The sequence below is a fragment of the Leptopilina boulardi genome, unplaced genomic scaffold (genome assembly GCF_019393585.1).
Source record: "Leptopilina boulardi isolate dan_hultmark-lab unplaced genomic scaffold, ZJU_Lbou_2.1 LbouV2_55, whole genome shotgun sequence".
In the NCBI taxonomy this organism is placed as follows: Eukaryota; Metazoa; Arthropoda; class Insecta; order Hymenoptera; family Figitidae; genus Leptopilina; species Leptopilina boulardi.
The window spans coordinates 321,465-342,509 of NW_026138000.1; the positions used below are offsets into that span (position 1 = coordinate 321,465).

General features: G+C 21.8%; 2 protein-coding genes across 2 annotated transcripts; both read right to left on the minus strand.

Annotated features, from left to right (window-relative positions):
• Positions 1-4,629: 4,629 nt before the first annotated feature.
• LOC127290081 (ATP synthase subunit beta, mitochondrial) lies at positions 4,630-14,950 on the minus strand. Its single transcript, XM_051318471.1, has 6 exons — positions 14,782-14,950; positions 11,874-12,071; positions 11,248-11,511; positions 10,164-10,507; positions 7,624-8,079; positions 4,630-5,540 (listed from the first exon to the last, which is right to left on the minus strand). The coding sequence occupies exons 1-6, from the start codon at positions 14,888-14,890 to the stop codon at positions 5,367-5,369; spliced, it is 1,545 nt and encodes a 514-aa protein (XP_051174428.1). The 5' UTR covers positions 14,891-14,950; the 3' UTR covers positions 4,630-5,366.
• Positions 14,951-16,281: 1,331 nt separating this feature from the next.
• On the minus strand, positions 16,282-20,931 carry LOC127290083 (odorant receptor 22c-like). The gene is made up of 6 exons (XM_051318473.1): positions 18,630-20,931; positions 17,897-18,428; positions 17,386-17,491; positions 17,218-17,313; positions 16,505-16,660; positions 16,282-16,409 (listed from the first exon to the last, which is right to left on the minus strand). The coding sequence occupies exons 1-6, from the start codon at positions 18,877-18,879 to the stop codon at positions 16,359-16,361; spliced, it is 1,191 nt and encodes a 396-aa protein (XP_051174430.1). The 5' UTR covers positions 18,880-20,931; the 3' UTR covers positions 16,282-16,358.
• Between the last annotated feature and the right edge of the window lie 114 nt (positions 20,932-21,045).

The following is a 21,045-nucleotide window of genomic DNA, read 5'->3' on the forward strand; positions in this document are numbered from 1 at the left end:
TCTCATCTTTAATATTAGCATAGGACGGTGTTGTATTTACACTAAAATATAATTCTACATTTGTTATTGATGATCGACTACTTGAAATCATTGAATTATTATTATTATTATTATTATTATTTATAATAATAGGACAATCAGAATGTTTAAAATTATTTTTATCAAAAAATTGATCATTTATTGTAATTTTTTCATTCGGTAAAATATTTTCATAAGCTGGTATTTCATTTGCTGTTGTATTAAAATTTTCATTTAATATTGAATTTTTTAATAAAATTTCCCTTTTTAATTCATTTTCTCTATTAAATTTTAATTCAATTATTTCTTTTTTATTTTTATCGGGAAAATTTATTTTTTGATGAAATTTACATTGTGAATTTAAATAGGTTTCAACTTTGTCGATAATATCATGTTTTTCAAAATGAATTTTTCTATTTAAATCAATTGAAGACGATAAATTTGATTCGCAATTGATTTTATTAAAAGAAAATGGAATTATTTCTTTTGTTATAGAATCAAATTCAATTTTATCAGAAGAATTGTATTTAATTTTATTAATAGATTCGGATTTTATTTTATTTGTTTCAATTTTACGAGGAGAATTTGAATTAATTTTTTCAGTAGTAGAATTTGTCAATTCCATAGAATTATATGGAAAATTTTTATTAGAATTAGATTTAATTTTTAAATTAGAATCTCTTGTAATTTTAGTGGCATTCGTTTTTGTTTTATCAAAAGAATTTGTTTTCATTTTGAAATTAATTTTAATATCAGAATTAGTTTCAATTTTGTTTTCGGAATTTTTTTGAATTTTCCAATTAGAATCATAATTAATTTCTTCATTTGATTTGAAATTAATTTTATCCATAGATTTTAATTCACTAATTTCAGAATTGAAATTAATTTCCCTGTCTTCGATAAATCCAAAATTTTCATAAGAATTTATTGAATTTTTTTCATCAGGTGTTGAACCACAGGTACATAAAATTGAATTTTCACTTGAATTCGAACTTATTTCGAATAATGATGATGATGACGATGATGATGATTCCACACTTGTTGGATTTAATATTTTGTTTTCAATTTCTTTTTCATTATTAATTCCAATTGATGATGATAATGATGATGATGATTTTTCGATAATTTTGTTTTCAATTTTCATTTTTATTCCATTGCATGGAATTTCAATAAGTTGCACTGAACATTTTTCCCAATGTTTAAAATAAATTTTCACACCAATTTTCAATTCATCATTGATACGATAGTGAATGCAAAGATCGTCAATTTTAAACATTGCAATATCGAGATTTGTGAATTTTTTCCCCATAAAGCCAATAAGGGGAAATTCATTTTTTATTATTGATGAATTTCTTTTGAGAATATAAAGTGCTTCGCCAATTATTGGTAAAATTTGAGAATCAATTGCCACCCAAATTGAAGATATTCCCGTTGATTTCTGAAATTTTAATTAAATTTAAAAATTAATTAATTTTTAATAATTAAATAATAATTATTATTATAATTAAATAATAATTATTATAATAATTAAATTATAATTATTATTATAATTAAATTACAAAAATTAATTTCTTAATTAAATTGCAATAAAAAAAATTATTTACAAAATAAAAATTAGATAATTTTAATTAATTATAATAATAATAATAATAATAATAATATATAGTAAACTTACCGAGGAGATTTTTATAATTTTCCCTGCAGGACAATAATGAGGACAAATTTGTGAATGATCGTAAAGATTCATTGATTTTAAACATGTTAGAATATTTTTTGGATATTTTATTCCACAATTTGATTTGTAAATTTTTTTCCTGCAAAAAAAAATGAAAAATCAATATTTTTTTTTATTTAATTTAACAAATAAAAAATAATTAACTCAAAAATAGAAAATTATCATAATAAGTAAATAAATTAAATGAAAAAAAAATTCCTTTATCAAAAAAACAAATATTAAAATAATTAATAATTATACAAAAATATTATATATAATAAATAATAATACTATTATATAATTATAAAAATAATAATAATAATAATAATAATAATAATAATAATAATAATAGGTAATAATAATAAAAAATAATACAAAAATAATAAAAAAAAAATAATAATAATAAAAAATAATAAAAAAATAATAAAAAAAAAATAATAATAATAAAAATAATAATAGGGGATAATCATTAAAAAATTATAATAATAATAACATATTTTATGCATCAGTGAAATATTTTTTTTTAAATTGTATCTAAATATACGATAAAATTACGAATTTTAATGAAATTAGAAAAAAAATTACAAATTTTAATAAAATTTTAATTATACTTGAAATTCGTTTTTTTATTATATTAAAATTATCTTTGGGGAAAATATTAATATTTCCAAAATAAAATATTTATTATTTATTAATATTTAATAGTTATTTTTTTATAATAATTAATCTGCTAAATATTTAACTAGCAAAATTAAACGCGCGCCGAAATTAGGAATTTAATTGTTTATTATAAAGAAATTAAAATTAATATTATCAATAATATTTTTAATTTATTATAATATTATTACATTGTTAATAATAATTCCTTAATTTTTATCAAATAGAAAAAAATATTTCTTGATTTTTTTTTTGATTATCTGTCGATAATTTTTCAGAAATTATTCAAGAAAATTTTCGATTTAAAATTTAAATTGATAAAATTTTTAATATAACATATATCGGAAAAAGGTCTTGTAAAAATTTCTTATCATCAAAATATTTATCATTAAATAAAATTTTTTATTTTTTATTCTATAATAATAAATAATAATAATTATTATTATTAATCTATTATATAAAATATATAAATTTTCAATTGCCTATAATAAAAAAAAATATTTTGCAAAAAAAAAATTATAACCAAAAAATAATAAAAATATTTGTTATTAAATGAAATTTTTTATTTTTTATTATTATTATAATAATAAATAATAATAATTATTATTAATAAATTTAAATTAATAAATAATTTATAAATTATTTAAATTTAATATTTAATATATATTATTCAATATTCCTAATTAATTAATTAATGTAACATATATAAATATATATAAAATATAATAATTAAAATTTTATTTTAAATAAAAATTATTTTAAAAAATTTTATATTAAGTTAATATTTAAAAATAAAAATTATTAAAAAAAATTAATATTTAGTCAAAATTAAAAATTTATATTTATATATAATATAAATTTTTTTAATTATAATAACAAAAATAAATAAATATTTTGTGAAAATAAAAAAAAATTTAATTTGTATTATATAATATAAATAATAAATATAATATAAATAAATAAATAATATAAAATTTTTTTTATTATTTTTAAAATTAATTAAATTATTGTGATGTAATTAAATAAATTTTTGAAATTTGATAAAATTATCAACTTATGCAACTTACTCTAACAGCAATCGAATCAATTTTTCTCACAATCCTCACAATTTTTTTTGCACGATTCTAACAATTTTATAATTTTTAATAATTAAAATACGACCGCACAAATGACAATGTCAAAACATTGAAAAATTTTAACCAACACAAAATAATGTCAAACAACACATTTAAAAAAAAACAAAAGACCTATAACAAATACTAACTTCAGGTGTGGACAGAATGAACGAAAGATATTCACGATTATTATTATTAATAATAATTAATTTTTTTAATATTTAATATTTGATATTTAATATTTAATAATTAATAATAATATTTAAATTTAAAAATTTTAATTTTGAAAAAATTATTTTATATTGTATAAATATTTTAAAAATTTGAAAATTCCAAAAGATAATAAAATCAGTAGCAATTTTTTTTTTTTATTAATTTGTTTAGACGCTTATTAAGAAAAATTATTTTTTTTTTCTTTTGTTCAAGGTGAATGAAATGGCTTCCTGGAGTATTTGAATATTTTTAGTTTGCGAACAAAAAAAAATTCCTTCTTTCTCAATTTTTTTGTTATATTTTAGTTTTTTCATTTTGGGAGTGTTAAAAAAAAAATTTTTTTAAATCGCTATCGTTTTAAAATTATTAGGAAAAAAAAATTTTTTTTTTTAATTATTAATTATTATATTTTCAACGATTAATGCTTATAAGTGTCTGCAATTATCAACAATTAATAATATATTAATAAAAATTTGAATTGTTGTAATTTTTTTTTTTTTTTAATTTAATAATTTTTTAATATATATATATTTGAAATTATTTAGTAAATTTTTGAAGTTAATACTTTTTTTTCAAACTATCAAATTTTTAAAACTATTTGCATTTATTTATTAACTTACAAATTTTACCGAATTTTTTAAAGACGCCGATTTTTTATTTGTCCGAAATTACAAAATGACCGAACAGTTGGCAAAAAAAAATTTCGGTAAAATAATAAAAATAATAATAATACTTCAAATTTCCGAAACTGAGACATTTTGACCGAGGAAGTGGAAATTTGGCACACTTGTATATTTTTTTTTTTTGTATAGTTTGAAAAATTAATGAAAATCAAATTGAATTTAAAAATAAAAGAGAAACGGAATTAAAATAAAATGGTTAAATTTTGTAAATAATTATAAAACAAAAAAATTGTTTGTGTAAATTTTTTATTACATTTTTTATCTAATACATAACATCGCCTCGCAGTATTTGCCCAATAATAACATCGTTCATTGGAGTCGCGATATTTTGAGCTAGAAACTTTTATTTAAATCTGTTAATTGAGAGACAAAAAACAAATTATTTTTTTTTTGCAGAAAAAGTTGATTTCTTCTGTCAATTCTTCTCTTTTTTTTCTCTTTTCTTTCTTTTTTTATTTTCTCTCTCTCTCTCTGTCTCGAATAATAATCCTCCGCAAAAAAAAATTGTCAAAAAGAAATCAACTTTAACATTTTTCATCTCTATTATTTTTTTTTTATTTTGTTCTTGGCGAGAGAATCTTTCTCTCTTTCTTTCTTTCTCATTTCTCGGTGCTCTCACTAAAATTTCGACGCAATGATTTATTTTTTTCGGAAAAAAAGAAAATCCCCCCCCAAAGGGATTGTCTCATTCATCGGAATCTGTTTTTTTTTTTTTTTTTTTAATTAAAAAACAGATTGCAAATTAATCGTTGCGTCGGAATTGTAAAAAAAAAAAAAAAAGAAAACACTGTCGGTTTCTTGGCTTTTCTCACTTTTTTTTTTTTTTTTTTTTTTTTTCTTTTTTTTGAATGAAGATTTTTAATGAAGAAATTGATGTAACGCTATTTTTATTATTTTTTTTTTAAAAAAAAACGAAATAAAAGTCAAGATCGATTTTTTTTTAATATGTTAAATTTTTAAAATTTTTTACTGCTTGGCGAGTGTTTCTGCTTTTTGTACGACCTCTTCGATTGGTCCAACCATGTAGAAAGCGACTTCAGGAAGATGATCGAGTTCACCGCCGAGAATCTTTTGGAATCCCTTAATTGTTTCTTGAAGTGGTACAAGCTTGCCGGCGTGGCCTGTAAAGACCTCAGCGACCTAAATTTTTCAAAAAAAAAATTAATTTCGATTAAAATTAATTAAATTAAATTAAAATTAAAATTAAAATTAAAATTAAATTCAATTTTAATTAAAATTAAAATTAATTTTAGATAATTTTTAAAAAATAATTGAATTTTTGACGATTTGCAATTTTTTTTTTTTAAATAAATGAATTTCAAGGAAAATTTGTAATTTTCAAAATAATAATAATAATAATAATAATAATAATAATAATAATAATAATAATAATAATAATAATAATAATTGAATTTTGAAAAAACTAGAGTTTGTATTAAATATTATTTTGTTTTTTTAATTTAATTTATTTTTATTTTGTAAAATAAGTCGAAAAAATCGATTTATTTTTAATAAAAATTAGTAAATATTATTATTATTATTATTTTTATTAATAATTATTGTAAATTAATTATTAATTAAGTAGTAAAATTTTGCAAAATTTTTTATGTAAATTATTGAAATTAAGAAATTGGGGCAAAATTACTTTTTTTTTTTGTTACAATTGTTATTTTTTTTGTAAAATTGTTATTTTTTTCTTAGAATTATTATTTTCTATTAAAATCGATTATTTTTTTGTTACAACTGTTACTTTTTTGTTTAAAATTGTTTTTTTTCTACAATTGTTTTTTTTACAATTGTTATTTTTTTTTGTTACAATTGTTTTTTTTTGTTACAATTATTTTTCTCTTAGAATTATTAGAATTAAAATTAAATTAAATTTTAATTAAAATTAAAATTAATTTTAGATAATTTTTAAAAAATAATTGAATTTTTGACGATTTGCAATTTTTTTTTTTTTTAAATAAATGAATTTCAAGGAAAATTTGTAATTTTCAAAATAATAATAATAATAATAATAATAATAATAATTGAATTTTAAAAAAACTAGAGTTTTTATTAAATATTATTTTGTTTTTAATTTAATTTATTTTTATTTTGTAAAATAAGTCGAAAAAATCGATTTATTTTTAATAAAAATTAGTAAATATTATTATTAATATTTTTATTATTAATAATTATTGTAAATTAATTATTAATTAAGTAGTAAAATTTTGCAAAATTTTTTATGTAAATTATTGAAATTAAGAAATTGGGGCAAAATTACTTTTTTTTTTTTGTTACAATTGTTATTTTTTTTGTAAAATTGTTATTTTTTTCTTAGAATTATTATTTTCTATTAAAATCGATTATTTTTTTGTTACAACTGTTACTTTTTTGTTTAAAATTGTTTTTTTTCTACAATTGTTTTTTTTACAATTGTTATTTTTTTTTGTTACAATTGTTTTTTTTTGTTACAATTATTTTTCTCTTAGAATTATTAGAATTAAAATTAAATTAAATTTTAATTAAAATTAAAATTAATTTTAGATAATTTTTAAAAAATAATTGAATTTTTGACGATTTGCAATTTTTTTTTTTTTTAAATAAATGAATTTCAAGGAAAATTTGTAATTTTCAAAATAATAATAATAATAATAATAATAATAATAATTGAATTTTAAAAAAACTAGAGTTTTTATTAAATATTATTTTGTTTTTAATTTAATTTATTTTTATTTTGTAAAATAAGTCGAAAAAATCGATTTATTTTTAATAAAAATTAGTAAATATTATTATTAATATTTTTATTATTAATAATTATTGTAAATTAATTATTAATTAAGTAGTAAAATTTTGCAAAATTTTGTCTTATGTAAATTATTGAAATTGAGAAATTGCGGCAAAATTACTTTTTTTTTTTTGTTACAATTGTTATTTTTTTTGTAAAATTGTTATTTTTTTCTTAGAATTATTATTTTCTATTAAAATCGATTATTTTTTTGTTACAACTGTTACTTTTTTGTTTAAAATTGTTTTTTTTCTACAATTGTTATTTTTTTTTTGTTACAATTGTTTTTTTTACAATTGTTATTTTTTTTTGTTACAATTGTTTTTTTTCGTTACAATTATTTTTCTCTTAGAATTATTAGAAAGAAGTTCGATATAAAAAAAAAAAACAAAAAGTCATCCGAGACTTGAAAATAATTGGAAAAAAAAAAAAAATTCGAAATTTCCAACATACCTGGAATGGCTGAGAAAGGAACCTTTGGATTTTACGTGCACGCGAAACAGTTAATTTATCCTCCTCGGACAATTCATCCATACCAAGAATTGCAATAATATCCTGTAGTGATTTATAATCTTGTAAAATTTTTTGTACACCACGCGCAATATTATAATGTTCACCGCCAATAATATTTGGATCCATAATACGTGATGTCGAATCAAGTGGATCGACAGCTGGATAAATACCCAATTCGGCAATTGCACGTGACAATACAGTTGTCGCGTCTAAATGAGCGAATGTTGTCGCTGGCGCAGGATCAGTTAAATCATCAGCTGGCACATAAATTGCCTGTACCGATGTAATTGAACCTTTTGTTGTTGTTGTAATTCTCTCCTGCATTGTACCCATGTCAGTTGCCAATGTTGGCTGATAACCTACGGCCGATGGAATACGTCCCAACAGAGCCGATACCTGAGAAATTTTGAAAAAAAAAAAAAAAATTTTTTTAAACTTCAATTGCAATAAAAAGGGTCAAAAAAAAATATTCATTTAAATTTAAACTTTTTTTTCTCGAAAATATTTAATTAGAATTAGAATTAAATTAATTATTTAATAGAATTTTTATTGGCTAGAATTTTCATTTTATTCTTTCAGATGAATTTTCATTTAATCGAAAACTCGAAAAATTATTTAATAGAATTTAAAAATCGCGCCAAAATCGATTGTTTCGGTCATTTGCAATTTCGGACAAATGAAAATTCAAAAATCAATTAGAAATTCTGTTAAATAATTTTTCGGCTTAAAAATTCAGCAGAAAAATCGGTTTTTTATGAAAATTATATGAAATAGTAATTCGAATAAATGAAAAATTCATCATAAAGAATAAAATGAAAATTCAATGCAATGAAATTAAATGAAAATTGGAGTAAATAAAAATTCTGACAAATAAAAATCTGAATAAATAAAAATTTTGTGAAATGAATTTTTGGTTATTGAAAAATTTTGGTAATATAGAAAATTAGGAAAACAAAGAAAAAAGAAGAAAAAAGGAAAAAAGAAGAAAATTAGGAAAACAGAAGAATAAGAAAAAAAGAAGAAAAATAAGGAAAACAGAAAGAAAAAAGAAGAAAATTAGGAAAACAAAGAAAAAAGAAGAAAAAGAAGAAAAATAAGGAAAACAGAAAGAAAAAAGAAGAAAATTAGGAAAACAGAAGAAAAAAGGAAAAAAGAAAAAAAAGGAAAAAAAAGAAGAAAAATAAGGAAAACAGAAAGAAAAAAGAAGAAAATTAGGAAAACAAAGAAAAAAGGAAAAAAGAAGAAAAATAAGGAAAACAGAAAGAAAAAAGAAGAAAATTAGGAAAACAAAGAAAAAAGGAAAAAAGAAGAAAATTAGGAAAACAGAAGAAAAAGAAAAAAAGAAGAAAAATAAGGAAAACAGAAAGAAAAAAATTAGGAAAACAGAAGAAAAAGAAGGAAAAAAGAAAGAAGAAAATTAGGAAAACAGAAGAAAAATAAGGAAAAAAGAAAGAAGAAAATTAGGAAAACAGAAGAAAAATAAGGAAAAAAGAAAGAAAAAAGAAGAAAATTAGGAAAACAGAAGAAAAAAGGAAAAAAGAAAGAAAAAAATTAGGAAAACAGAAGAGAAATAAGGAAAACAGAAAGAAAAAAGAAGAAAATTAGGAAAACAGAAAAAAAAAGAAAACAGAAGAAAAATAAGGAAAACAGAAAGAAAAAAATTAGGAAAACAGAAGGAAAAAAGAAAGAAGAAAATTAGGAAAACAGAAGAAAAATAAGGAAAAAAGAAAGAAGAAAATTAGGAAAACAGAAGAAAAAAGGAAAAAAGAAAGAAAAAAATTAGGAAAACAGAAAAAAAAGAAAACAGAAGAAAAATAAGGAAAACAGAAAGAAAAAAGAAGAAAAAGGAAAAAAGAAGAAAATTAGGAAAACAGAAGAAAAAAGAAAAAAAGCAAGAAAAAAGAAGAAAAATAAGAAAGAAAAAAATTATGAAAACAGAAGAGAAATAAGGAAAACAGAAGAAAAATAAAGAAAACAGAAGAAAAATAAGGAAAAAAGAAGAAAAAGGAAAAAAGAAGAAAATTAGGAAAACAGAAGAAAAAAGAAAAAAAGAAAATTAGGAAAACAAAGAAAAAAGGAAAAAAGAAGAAAATTAGGAAAACAGAAGAAGAAAGGAAAAAAGAAGAAAAATAAGGAAAACAGAAAGAAAAAAGAAGAAAATTAGGAAAACAGAGGAAAAAATGAAGTAAAGAAAGAAAAAAGAAGAAAAATAATTTACGGTTTCTCAGTATTGTGATTGTTATACCGTTCGTTTTTTTTTAAATAACTAATTTAATATCTCTATTTTTTTCTATTGATTGTAAAATTTTAATTTTAATTTTAATTTTCTAATTTTAGTTTTAATTTTTTTTTTCTACTCTTTATAAATTTTATAATTAATTTTTTTTTTTTTTTTGTAAATACTGCAAAAAAGGTATTGAGAGATAGTTTTTTTTGTAATTTTTTTTTTTTTTTTGTTTGAAAACTATTTTTGTACGCACCTCAGATCCGGCTTGTGTGAATCTGAAAATATTGTCAATAAAGAGTAACACATCCTGTCCTTCCTGATCGCGGAAATATTCGGCAACAGTGAGACCGGTTAAGGCAACACGAGCACGTGCACCAGGTGGTTCGTTCATTTGTCCATACACAAGGGATACTTTTGATGTTTTATCCTTTAGTGAAATAACACCTGACTCAATCATTTCCTGATATAAATCGTTACCCTCACGTGTACGTTCACCAACACCGGCAAACACTGAATAACCACCGTGAGCTTTTGCAACATTATTAATTAACTCCATAATTAATACAGTTTTACCGACACCGGCACCACCGAATAATCCTGAAATTTTTTTTTTAGTAAACATTTTTTTTTATTTTTTATACAAAATATTTATTATTATTCTTTCGTTTTGTAATTTAAATTAAATTCTTTTGTTTTTGAATTAAAATTAAATTAAATTCTTTCGTTATGGAATTTAAATTAAATTCTTTTGTTTTTGAATTAAAATTAAATTAATTCTTTCGTATTGGAATTAAATTAAATTAATTTTTTCGTATTGGAATTAAATTAAATCTTCCGTTTCGGAATTAAATTAAATTCTTTTGTTTTTGAATTAAATTAATAATTCTTTAATTTTGGAATTAAATTAATTCTTTCGTATTGGAATTAAATTAAATTAATTCTTTCGTATTGGAATTAAATTAAATTAATTCTTTCGTATTGGAATTAAATTAAATTAATTCTTTCGTATTGGAATTAAATTAAATTAATTCTTTCGTATTGGAATTAAATTAAATTAATTCTTTCGTATTGGAATTAAATTAAATTAATTCTTTCGTTCCGGAATTAAATTAAATTCTTTTGTTTTGGAATTAAAATTAAATTAATTCCTTCATTTTGGAATTAAATTAATTCTTTCGTATTGGAATTAAATTTAATAATTTTTTTTTTTGTTTTGAAATTAAATTCTTTTGGAATTGGAATAATTAAATTTGATTAATATAATTTAATTTAATTAATAATTAATCGTTAGATTTGATTAAATAATTAAATTTGAATGTGAATTTTTAAATTGTTACCAATTTTTCCTCCCTTTGCATAGGGAGCAAGAAGATCGACGACCTTAATTCCCGTGACAAGAATTTCCTGTTCGACGGACATTTCAACGAATTCGGGTGCATCGGCGTGAATAGCGGCGAGTTTATCAGTTGGTACGGGACCGCGTTCATCGATTGGTTCACCAATTACGTTGATAATACGTCCCAATGTTTCGGCACCAACTGGAATTCTAATTGGAAATCCAGAATCGGCGACAACTTGTCCTCGAACTAAACCTTCGGTACCTGTACAATTTTGCAAAAAAACAAATAGTTTTTTTTTAAAAAATAGTTTTTAAAAAAAAAATAGTTATTTTTAAAAAATAGTTTTTTTTTTAAAAAAAGATGTTTTTTTATTTCCGCGAAATTTAAAAAATAGTTTTTTTAAAAAAAAAGATGTTTGTTTATTTCCGCGAAATTTAAAAAATAGTTTTTTTTTAAAAAAAGATTTTTTTTTATTTCCGCGAAATTTAAAAAACCAAATTTTACTTTCGGCAAAAAAATGAACGAAAAAAACAAATATTTAGACAAAAAAAAGAAATTTGGTTTTTTAGTTTCTTTTTCTTTAAAGTGAAAATTATAAATGAAATGAAATTTTTTTTTTTTACCGTCCATGGCAATGGTGCGCACTGTATTCTCTCCCAAGTGCTGAGCGACTTCGAGAACTAATCTCGGTGTTCGATTTTGAACCTCGAGGGCGTTAAGAATTGGAGGAAGTTCATCGTCGAATTGAACGTCGACGACGGCACCAATTACGGCGACAACGCGACCCTGTCCGCCTTTTGCTGCCTTCGCATAGTTGCGATCTGTTAAGAAAAAGAAACAAAAAAAAAAGAAAAAGTGTTAAAAATTTATATAAATTTACAGTAAGTGAAATTTTCAAAAAAAAAAATATTATTGTCATTATTACAGTTTTTTAATATTATTATTATTATTATTATTATTATTAAATTAGTAAAAAAAGGAAATTTTACATTTCACTAAGTCGAATTTTCAAAAATATTATTATTAAAATTATTATAGTTATTATTTTTATTATTATTAAAAAAAGGAAAATTTATATTTGAAAGTTAGTGAAATTTTTAAAAATTCTATAATTATTACAGTTTTTTATTATTATTATTATTATTATTATTATTATTATAATTATTATTAGAAAAAAATGGAAATTTTACAAATACAGTAAGTGAAATTTTCAAAAATATTATTGTTATAGTTATTATTATTATAAAGTGGTTTTTAAAAATTCGGGAACTTAAAATTTTCCTTAATAATTTCTAATTGATTGAATTTTAAAAATCGCGCCAAAATAATTTAAATAAATAATTTTCGGTGAATTTGAAAATTATTTTTGAATATTTTAATAATAATGATATTAATTTAATAATAATGATATTAATTTAATAATAATTATAATATTATTTTTTATAATAATTATTAATAATTAATAATTAAATAATAATTATTAATAATTATTAATAATAATAATAATAATAATAATTGACACTAAATTTTTCGATTAAATAATTGATATGAATTTACAAAAAATTAAATAATTTTAAAAATTTCGTTAATAATTCAATAAAACAAATTAAAATAAAATCTTTAAATGATAAATAAAATAATTAAAAAAATTTTTTTAATAATAAATTGAAATAATTAAAATAATCTTCAAATAATAAATGAAAAAAAAAAAATTAAAGTAATATTTAAATAATCAATAAAAAAAATAAATCGAAATTTTTCTCCTACTTATTTAATAAAATTTTTTTTACTTTATATTTAGTAATTTAAATAATTGAAATTAATATCGAATAATTGAAATTTTTTTTAATATAATCAATAAAATAATTATTATTGAAATTATCTATCAAATAATCAATAATAAAATCAATTAAATAATCTTCAAGTAATCGATAAAATAATTATTCAGACATTTTTTTTTTTAAATTATTTTAATTAATAAATTAAGGGACAAATCGTCGTTTTTTTTTTTTGGCGGGGAACAAAAATTAATTTAAATAAAAATATATGATTAGAAAAAAAAAATTAATTAATATAATAAAATTTTGAAAATAAATTTAAAAAAATATACAAGGAAATTTAAGTTAAAGCAGAGATTATTATTATTATTAATTATTAATTTAATACAATTAAAAGAAAATTTAAATTAAAATAAAAATTTAGCGCTAGAAAAATTGGGTTAAAACAAAAATTAATTAAATAAAAATATATGATTAGAAAAAATAAATTAATTAATATAATAAAATTTTGAAAATAAATTTAAAAAAATAAAAAAGGAAATTTAAATTAAAATAAAAATTTAGCGCAAGAAAAATTGGGTTAAAACAAAAATTAAATAATAATTAATAATACAAATGTTGAAAAAATTATTAATAAAAAAATGAATTAAAAATATAATTAATAATAATTAATAATAATAATAATAATAATAATAATTAATATTCATTTACACAATTAAAAGAAAAATGGAAATATAATAAAAATTTAGGGCAGGGAAAATTATATAAAATGAAAATTCGAGACAGGTAAAAAAAAAAAAAAATGAAATTCTGTACAAGGAAAATTTTTTTTTTTTTTTAATGAAAATGGAAAATTCGAGACAAGGAAAATGAGTAAAAATAGAAAATTTCCAAATGAGCAAAAAAAAAAAAATTAGGATAAAATAAAAATTGAGTTAAAAGTAACAAAAAAAAAAATGTACGTAAATTTTTTACGTAAAAATTAAGGAAAAATCAGTTAAAAAATGAAAATTAATTTTAAAAAAAGTTTATTTTACTTCATAGATCATTAACAATACAAGAAAAATTCATACACAGTTTAAAAAAAAAAAAAAAAAAAAAAACACATGACGGAACACGAGTTACATAACCAAAGAAATTAGACACACGACCCACAAATAAATTTATATCACAAAGTAAATGTTACACTAAAAATTTATTTAACATAACAAAACAAAAATAGAATTTTTCATTCAAAAACAAAAAAAAACATTTTTTTTTAAATATTACACCGGAAGTGAATACAAATGGCACTGCAAAGAAATATATTTCCTTCTCACTTCTTTAAAATTCAAATAATAAAATAACAAAACACTTTTTTTTCTCACTAATTTCATTTTTTTTTTCACTAATATAAAAAATATAATAGAAAAATCAACAATTTGTGCCAATTGACCTGAAAGTCGCCATTTTTTTTTTTACTTACTCCAACAACCCGAATAATATTATATAATCGGCCTTTTTTTTTTTTACTGCTTAATCCTTGTGACAGAAAGTAATTATCGATTATTGTTGATTGTAATTTAGAGAAAATGACAATCAATTGGCGTTCATTTATTTTTGTTGAAGTGGCAAAAAAAAAAAAAGGAGGAGTAAATTGTATTGCGGCAAGTGCGGCGCTGTCCGACATTTTTTAAACCCCCCCTAACGTGAGAAAAAGATTTTTGGGGAAGAAAGTTTAGAAATTTTTTTTTTTTTTATTCTGAGTACTCACTGTTAGCGGATAATGATGCTGATACTTTGGCGACTTCATTTTGTAAAAGGGCAGGTTTTACGGCCCTTAATGCGCCAGCGGCTGCTTTTGTCACGGCACTCAACAACATGGTCGATCGAGTGAAGAGCAGCAGCAGCAGAAAACTGTTCCACGTTCTCCAGTTGAGAAAAATGTTTGCGCATGCGTTAAAAATTAACGCATGCGCTATTTTAGATGGGCAGAGTTAGGTAGGTTTCGGAAAAAACTGTGAGTATGTAATGTTTGAGATACGCGTGTTACAGTCAAGGGTGTGTTTACATGAGTGCGTTCCAATAGTGAGAGAAAGAAAGATATGTATTTTCGTCTTTGTCACACTCATTGTTTTATCTAAGGCTGTATCCACAATAAGAATTTTCAGCGTTGTTCGCGAAAGATACAGGTAAGTTACGCGAATGTTTTGTGGAATTGCCAACTACTGGAAAAAAAATTTCGCTTTGTTTTGAACGTGGATACATAACCTCCAAATTAATTTCGGTAAAGGAATCGAATAACAAACACAACTTTATAATATTATATTATCGTTTATTATTATTATTTTAATTATTAATTATTAATTAAAAGTTTTAAAGGTATGACAAATTAATGACATTCTTTCAATCAGGTGTCGTTACCGAAATTAATTTGGAGGTTATGTATCCACGTTCAAAACAAAGCGAAATTTTTTTCCAGTAGTTGGCAATTCCGCAAAACATTCGCGTAACTTACGTGTACCTTTCGCGAACAACGCTGAAAATTCTTATTGTGGATACAGCCTAAAACGCAGAGTTTAAACGCAGATATGTAAACACAGCCTTAAAATATGAAAATAGTACCTTAATGTTAGAATAGAATAGATTTTTAAACGAAAAGTTGGTTTTCATTGTCCCCTTACATTGTCATAATTCTCCTCAACTACCGCACCCTGCTCTAGTAAAAATTTAGTAACTTTTAACTTTAAAAATAAAGTCACTAAATTTTTTTACTAGAGCATGGTGCGGTAGTTGATAAGAATTATGACAAATTGCGAGTGGGGACAATGGAAACCAACCGGAAGTGTGTGTGTGTGTTAGAAAAGGATGGCATATAACAGAAAACTGTGAGTTTTAAGCTCCCTCCACAATAGACCCCTTACATTAACATAACATAGAATAAAATTAATAAAAAAAAATATATTACATTCCTTATACTATGTTAACATAAGAAGTCCATTGTGAACACATCCTTTTTTAACACACACACACTTCCGGTTGGTTTCCATTGTCCCCACTCGCAATTTGTCATAATTCTTATCAACTACCGCACTCTGCTCTAGTAAAAATTTAGTGACTTTATTTTTAAAATTAAAAGTTACTAAATTTTTACTAGAGCAGGGTGCGGTAGTTGAGAATTTTGAAATTTTTCTTCATTTAATTCTGTAAAATTAATCATAAACATAACCTATAATTTTTTTTCTTTTTTATTAATTTATTAACACTTTTACAAAATATATTACAATTTTTTTTTTCACAATTAGCATTACAAGGTATTTTAAATTTAAAATAATTTTGAATCATATATATTTACACGACGCGTCGTAAAAGAGTGAAGAACGAAAAGGCTGACGACAAAATCTAAGAAAAAAAAATGTATTTTCTTTTATTTTAACTATAGAAAATTAATTTAATTGCATCAAAGTTTTTAATTAAAAAAAAATGAATTTGCTTACTGAAGTAAAAGCCTGTAACGACATATAAGCAAACTTTCCTGCTGATAAATAAGCAAATTTTTGAGATCGAAACGTAATGATTTCAATAAGTTGTCTTTCTTTTTTTGTCCAACCATACCATGGAGAATTATAAGCACTGAATCCAATACTCATACTCTGCAATAAATAAATTGCAAAAAAAAAAAATAGAAGAAAAACAAAAATTTTGTTATGCGTAAAATTGGGATTTTATATTCTACAAACAATAAATATACGTGACGTACTTTGAAGCAAAGAACCTAAGAAGTAAAAAATTATAGGTTATGTTTATGATAGTTTTACCTTTTTATTTTAATTCTGTAAAATCAAAATCAACTTTTGCTGAATTAATAAAACTTAAACACCAATTTATTGTAGTGAGAGTTGAGCATTTTTATGAATTCTAACTCCCAACGATCATAAACATAACCTATAATTTTTTGCTCTTTTGTCCAATTTTTAAAGCGAATCACATATAGGGGATCGAAAATTTCAGTAGAAGATAAATTATTATTATTATTATTACAATTAGGGTACGACCACAGCTCAGCTATCTATGTCGGGTCGTCATGGTAACGTATAAGAGTGAGAGAAATAAGAACATTCTTTATTTCTCTCACTCTCATGCGTTACCATGACGATCCTAAATTGGTAGCTACGGTGTGGCCGTACCCTTATTTTTAAGAGTTCAGTACTTCGAAAAGTAGATTATTTGGTGGCCAACAGAAAATTAAAAGTTGAAAAATTCCACCAATCAAATGAACGGCATAGGTTGCAGTATTTTGTCCTCCCTAAATTAAAAAAAAAATTATTAATCTAGAAATAAAAATTCGTTAGTATTTAAAAAAAAAATTCCCGCGTACATTAACCATCAAAAAATTAAAACCAAATCCACAAATAGCAGTTATACTCAAAATAGCTTGCATTAGTACAACTGGACTGAAAACATCTTCCACTGCTGCTGAGTAACTAGAATTTTAAAATCAGATTAGAAGCATTTTTTTTTTAAATTTTAAACGAATTTTAGAATTTTATTCAATTAATTACCCTCGTAATTTTGTTTTTCTGTTTAGAAAACAACTTTGAAACAGGGACAGACAAAAAATTATAGGTTATGTTTATGATCGTTTGACCTTGATTATAAGGCTGTGTCCACAATGGACAATGTTAACATAACGAATACGAGTTCTTGTGAATTCTATTATGTTAACATATTGTGGACACAGCCTTATAATCAAGGTCAAACGATCATAAACATAACCTATAATTTTTGGCTTTCTGTTTCTTCAAAGGAAAACGAATTTTATTATAATTTTTTCCGGTTATTTATGAGAATAAGCATTCTATTATCTTAAATTACAAAAATTTATTTACTTCAAAACACGTTGATGTTGCTTTATAATTCTGACAATTTCCACAAAAGTATTATTATTCAAATTATTGTTGTTGTTGTTATTTTTTAAATCACTGTTTATTGGATTTAATTTTGATATTTGAAATTGTAATAATTTAAAATGTGCACAAGCATGAAATACAAAAAATGCAATGGCAGTATCAATTCCAATAATTGGAATAATACTCCATAATCCAGCTGGAATTTGAAGTGCATACCAAATATTGAAATATTGAACATTTTCATGAAATATTCCACTTGAATATGGCAATTCTTTACTAATAATCATTGTTCCATTTGAATTATAAATAAATTCTGATAATAATGGTTGAATTAATAATGCTAATAAGGCAAAAAATACATTTATCGAAAAACCATAAGTTAAATATAATGCTATTGATGCATAACCCGTGACTATTTCAGCTTCTTCTTTATTTTTTATATTTTCCCATAAATCATTGCAAAGATTTACTAAATTAACAAGTTTTCTTCTTTTTGGTAATAGTAACATCACTATATATATATATGTTTAGAAAATTATTTATTAATTTTAATTTTTTTATTGGGATGTCCGTTACTGTGAAACGCTATCTGTTGAAAATTTTTTCAACTATTTTTTTGTCCAAAAGTGACTTTAGAGACATAGTGGCGAAAAATGGTACTACAAAACGCCTCCAGTGGACATCCCAATATTAGACAAAAAAAAATGAATACCTTGAAAAGCAACGACTAAAATTTCAATAAGATCACAAAAAATATTTAAAATTTTTGTTGTAGCCATAATTTTTAGACGTGATATCATTATATAGAAACCGGGAAGTGTTAAAAATAAACAAGTACAAATGGACATTAACATAAAAATACCATTGACAAAAAATCCCCATGTTAAAAATGGCATAACGCCACAAAATTGAAGAAAAAATTTATTAATTCGGAAATATTTCAAAAAATCACGATTGTACATTATTATATTTTTTTATATTATTTATCATAGGTGAAAATTTATTTCACTTAAATAAGAATATGAGATATATAAGAAAGTTTTTTTTTCAGAATTAAAAAGTTGTTTTTCTAGAGAAAAAAGTAAATTTATTTCAAGACCTCGGGAATTATTTTCTGTTGAGATTTTTTTGCCGTTCAATTTTTTTTTGGGGGAGGGCTACATTAGGCTGAGAAGGTATATACGCTCTATTGAGGTACTAAATTATTAATCGCTAACTGTGATAGCCTCAGCCGGTATTAATCGATTATGCACCTGGCTGTAACATATTATTATGACTATAAAATATATTATTTCTATAATATAGGATCGAAGAAATGTTTGAAAACAACGTTTATTTGAAAAAAATAAGCGAATTTTTTTTCGGATATACTTTTGCTAACGATGAAATATATGCTTTTTCTTTATGGCTACTCAATTATTAAGCGTTACTGAGGTAACACTGGTTATAGAATTTTTTTTTTCTTTCTATCGAATATATTCAACTCTCTGCGGTAAGCGCATTTATCTAAAGTATAATTTCCCAATGATTATATAGATTATTATTTATTGTTAAAAATGACAAAATAATTATTTAATTAACTAATGAATTTACCACAAATAAATTACTAAAAAATAAGCAATAACGCTATATGTGTGACGCGGTCTTAAGAAAGAGATGTACAAAAAATTGTAGGTTATGTTTATGATAGTTTTATATTTTGTTAGTATATGTGAAAAATCAATTTTCATTTATTATTTTAGATTTATAATTGAGAGTTGATTCTTTACTTTGAGCTATCATAAACATAACCTATAATTTTTTTGGTTCGGGTTTATTTAGAGCTCGTTATATAGCATTCTTTATTCCTACATGGGAGACCATTGAGAAATCTTTAAAAAAAATTTCTGTAGAGCAAATATGTATTTTTGTCTTTTCAGTTTTTCAAAAAAACCTTTTTTTTTCCAATATCTAATAATATTTTTTTTTACTTTAACGTGACATAATTACTTTCTGTAAAGCTGCTTCTACAATTTTTTTTTCTTTGACATGAACAAAATGCACTGTTGATAAACCATGCGTGCGCATCATTTTAACAATGAATTTTCTTGTGGACGAACCTTAAGTCACTTGAAACCAGAGCTGGGAAGTTCACATATGTAAAAAGGTTGATTTCCATTTTCCTCACTCGCTTAAGGCCAACGCACAATAGCTTCGCGAAAGTCGTTCGCGAACGAGATGCATGAGATAGAAAAGGATACATATATACCTCTGTCCTTTTCTAACTCATGTTTCACGTTCGCGAACGTCTTTTGCGAAGCTATTCTGCTTAGGCCTTTATTTGTCATAATTCTCGTCATCTACTGCACCCTGCTCTAGTGAAAATTTAGTAACTTTATAGTTACTTTTAATTTTAACAAAGTCACTAAATTTTCACTAGGGCAGGGTGCGGTAGATGACGAGAAGTATGAGAAATGGCGAGTGGGGAAAAATGGAAATCAACCGCATTAATTACAGTAAAACGTCCGAAATGTGTCATTTTTCTGGGAGTTACTGGCGAAACTCTGAAATATAACAGTTTTTATTTATCAGACATGGCACATTTCGGATTCTACATAGTTTTTTTTTACTGTGCTTTCCCTATTTTATATAAATAAATTTAATTTAATTATAATATTAATAATAATCAAAGTAATAATAATATTAATAATAATAAAAATACTAAAAATAATAATAAAAATAAGAATATTTCAATCAATAATTACATTCAATAAAAATTCAATAATTTTTTTTTTCATTTTTTTTTTCATATAATTAAAGAAATAAATTAATTGATTATTACAATTTCAAAAAACAAAATTGACAAATCATTTCACAAAAATTTGTGTATTTACAAAAATACGTGTGTCTTCAATTTAAATTGATGCCTTATTACTTTTTTTTTTTTTTTTTTTTGAATTTTCTAATTACAAAAAAAAATAGGTTTAGCAATAGAAAAAAAATCACATTTTTTTTCTCAATTTTTTTTCAAATTTTTACATTAAAAAAAAAAAAAAACAGTAAAAATAATTTTTAAGATACAAAAAAAATTGTTTTCTAGTTAAAAAAAAAAAGATTATTGTTCGACTATTTAACAGTTAAAATATGGA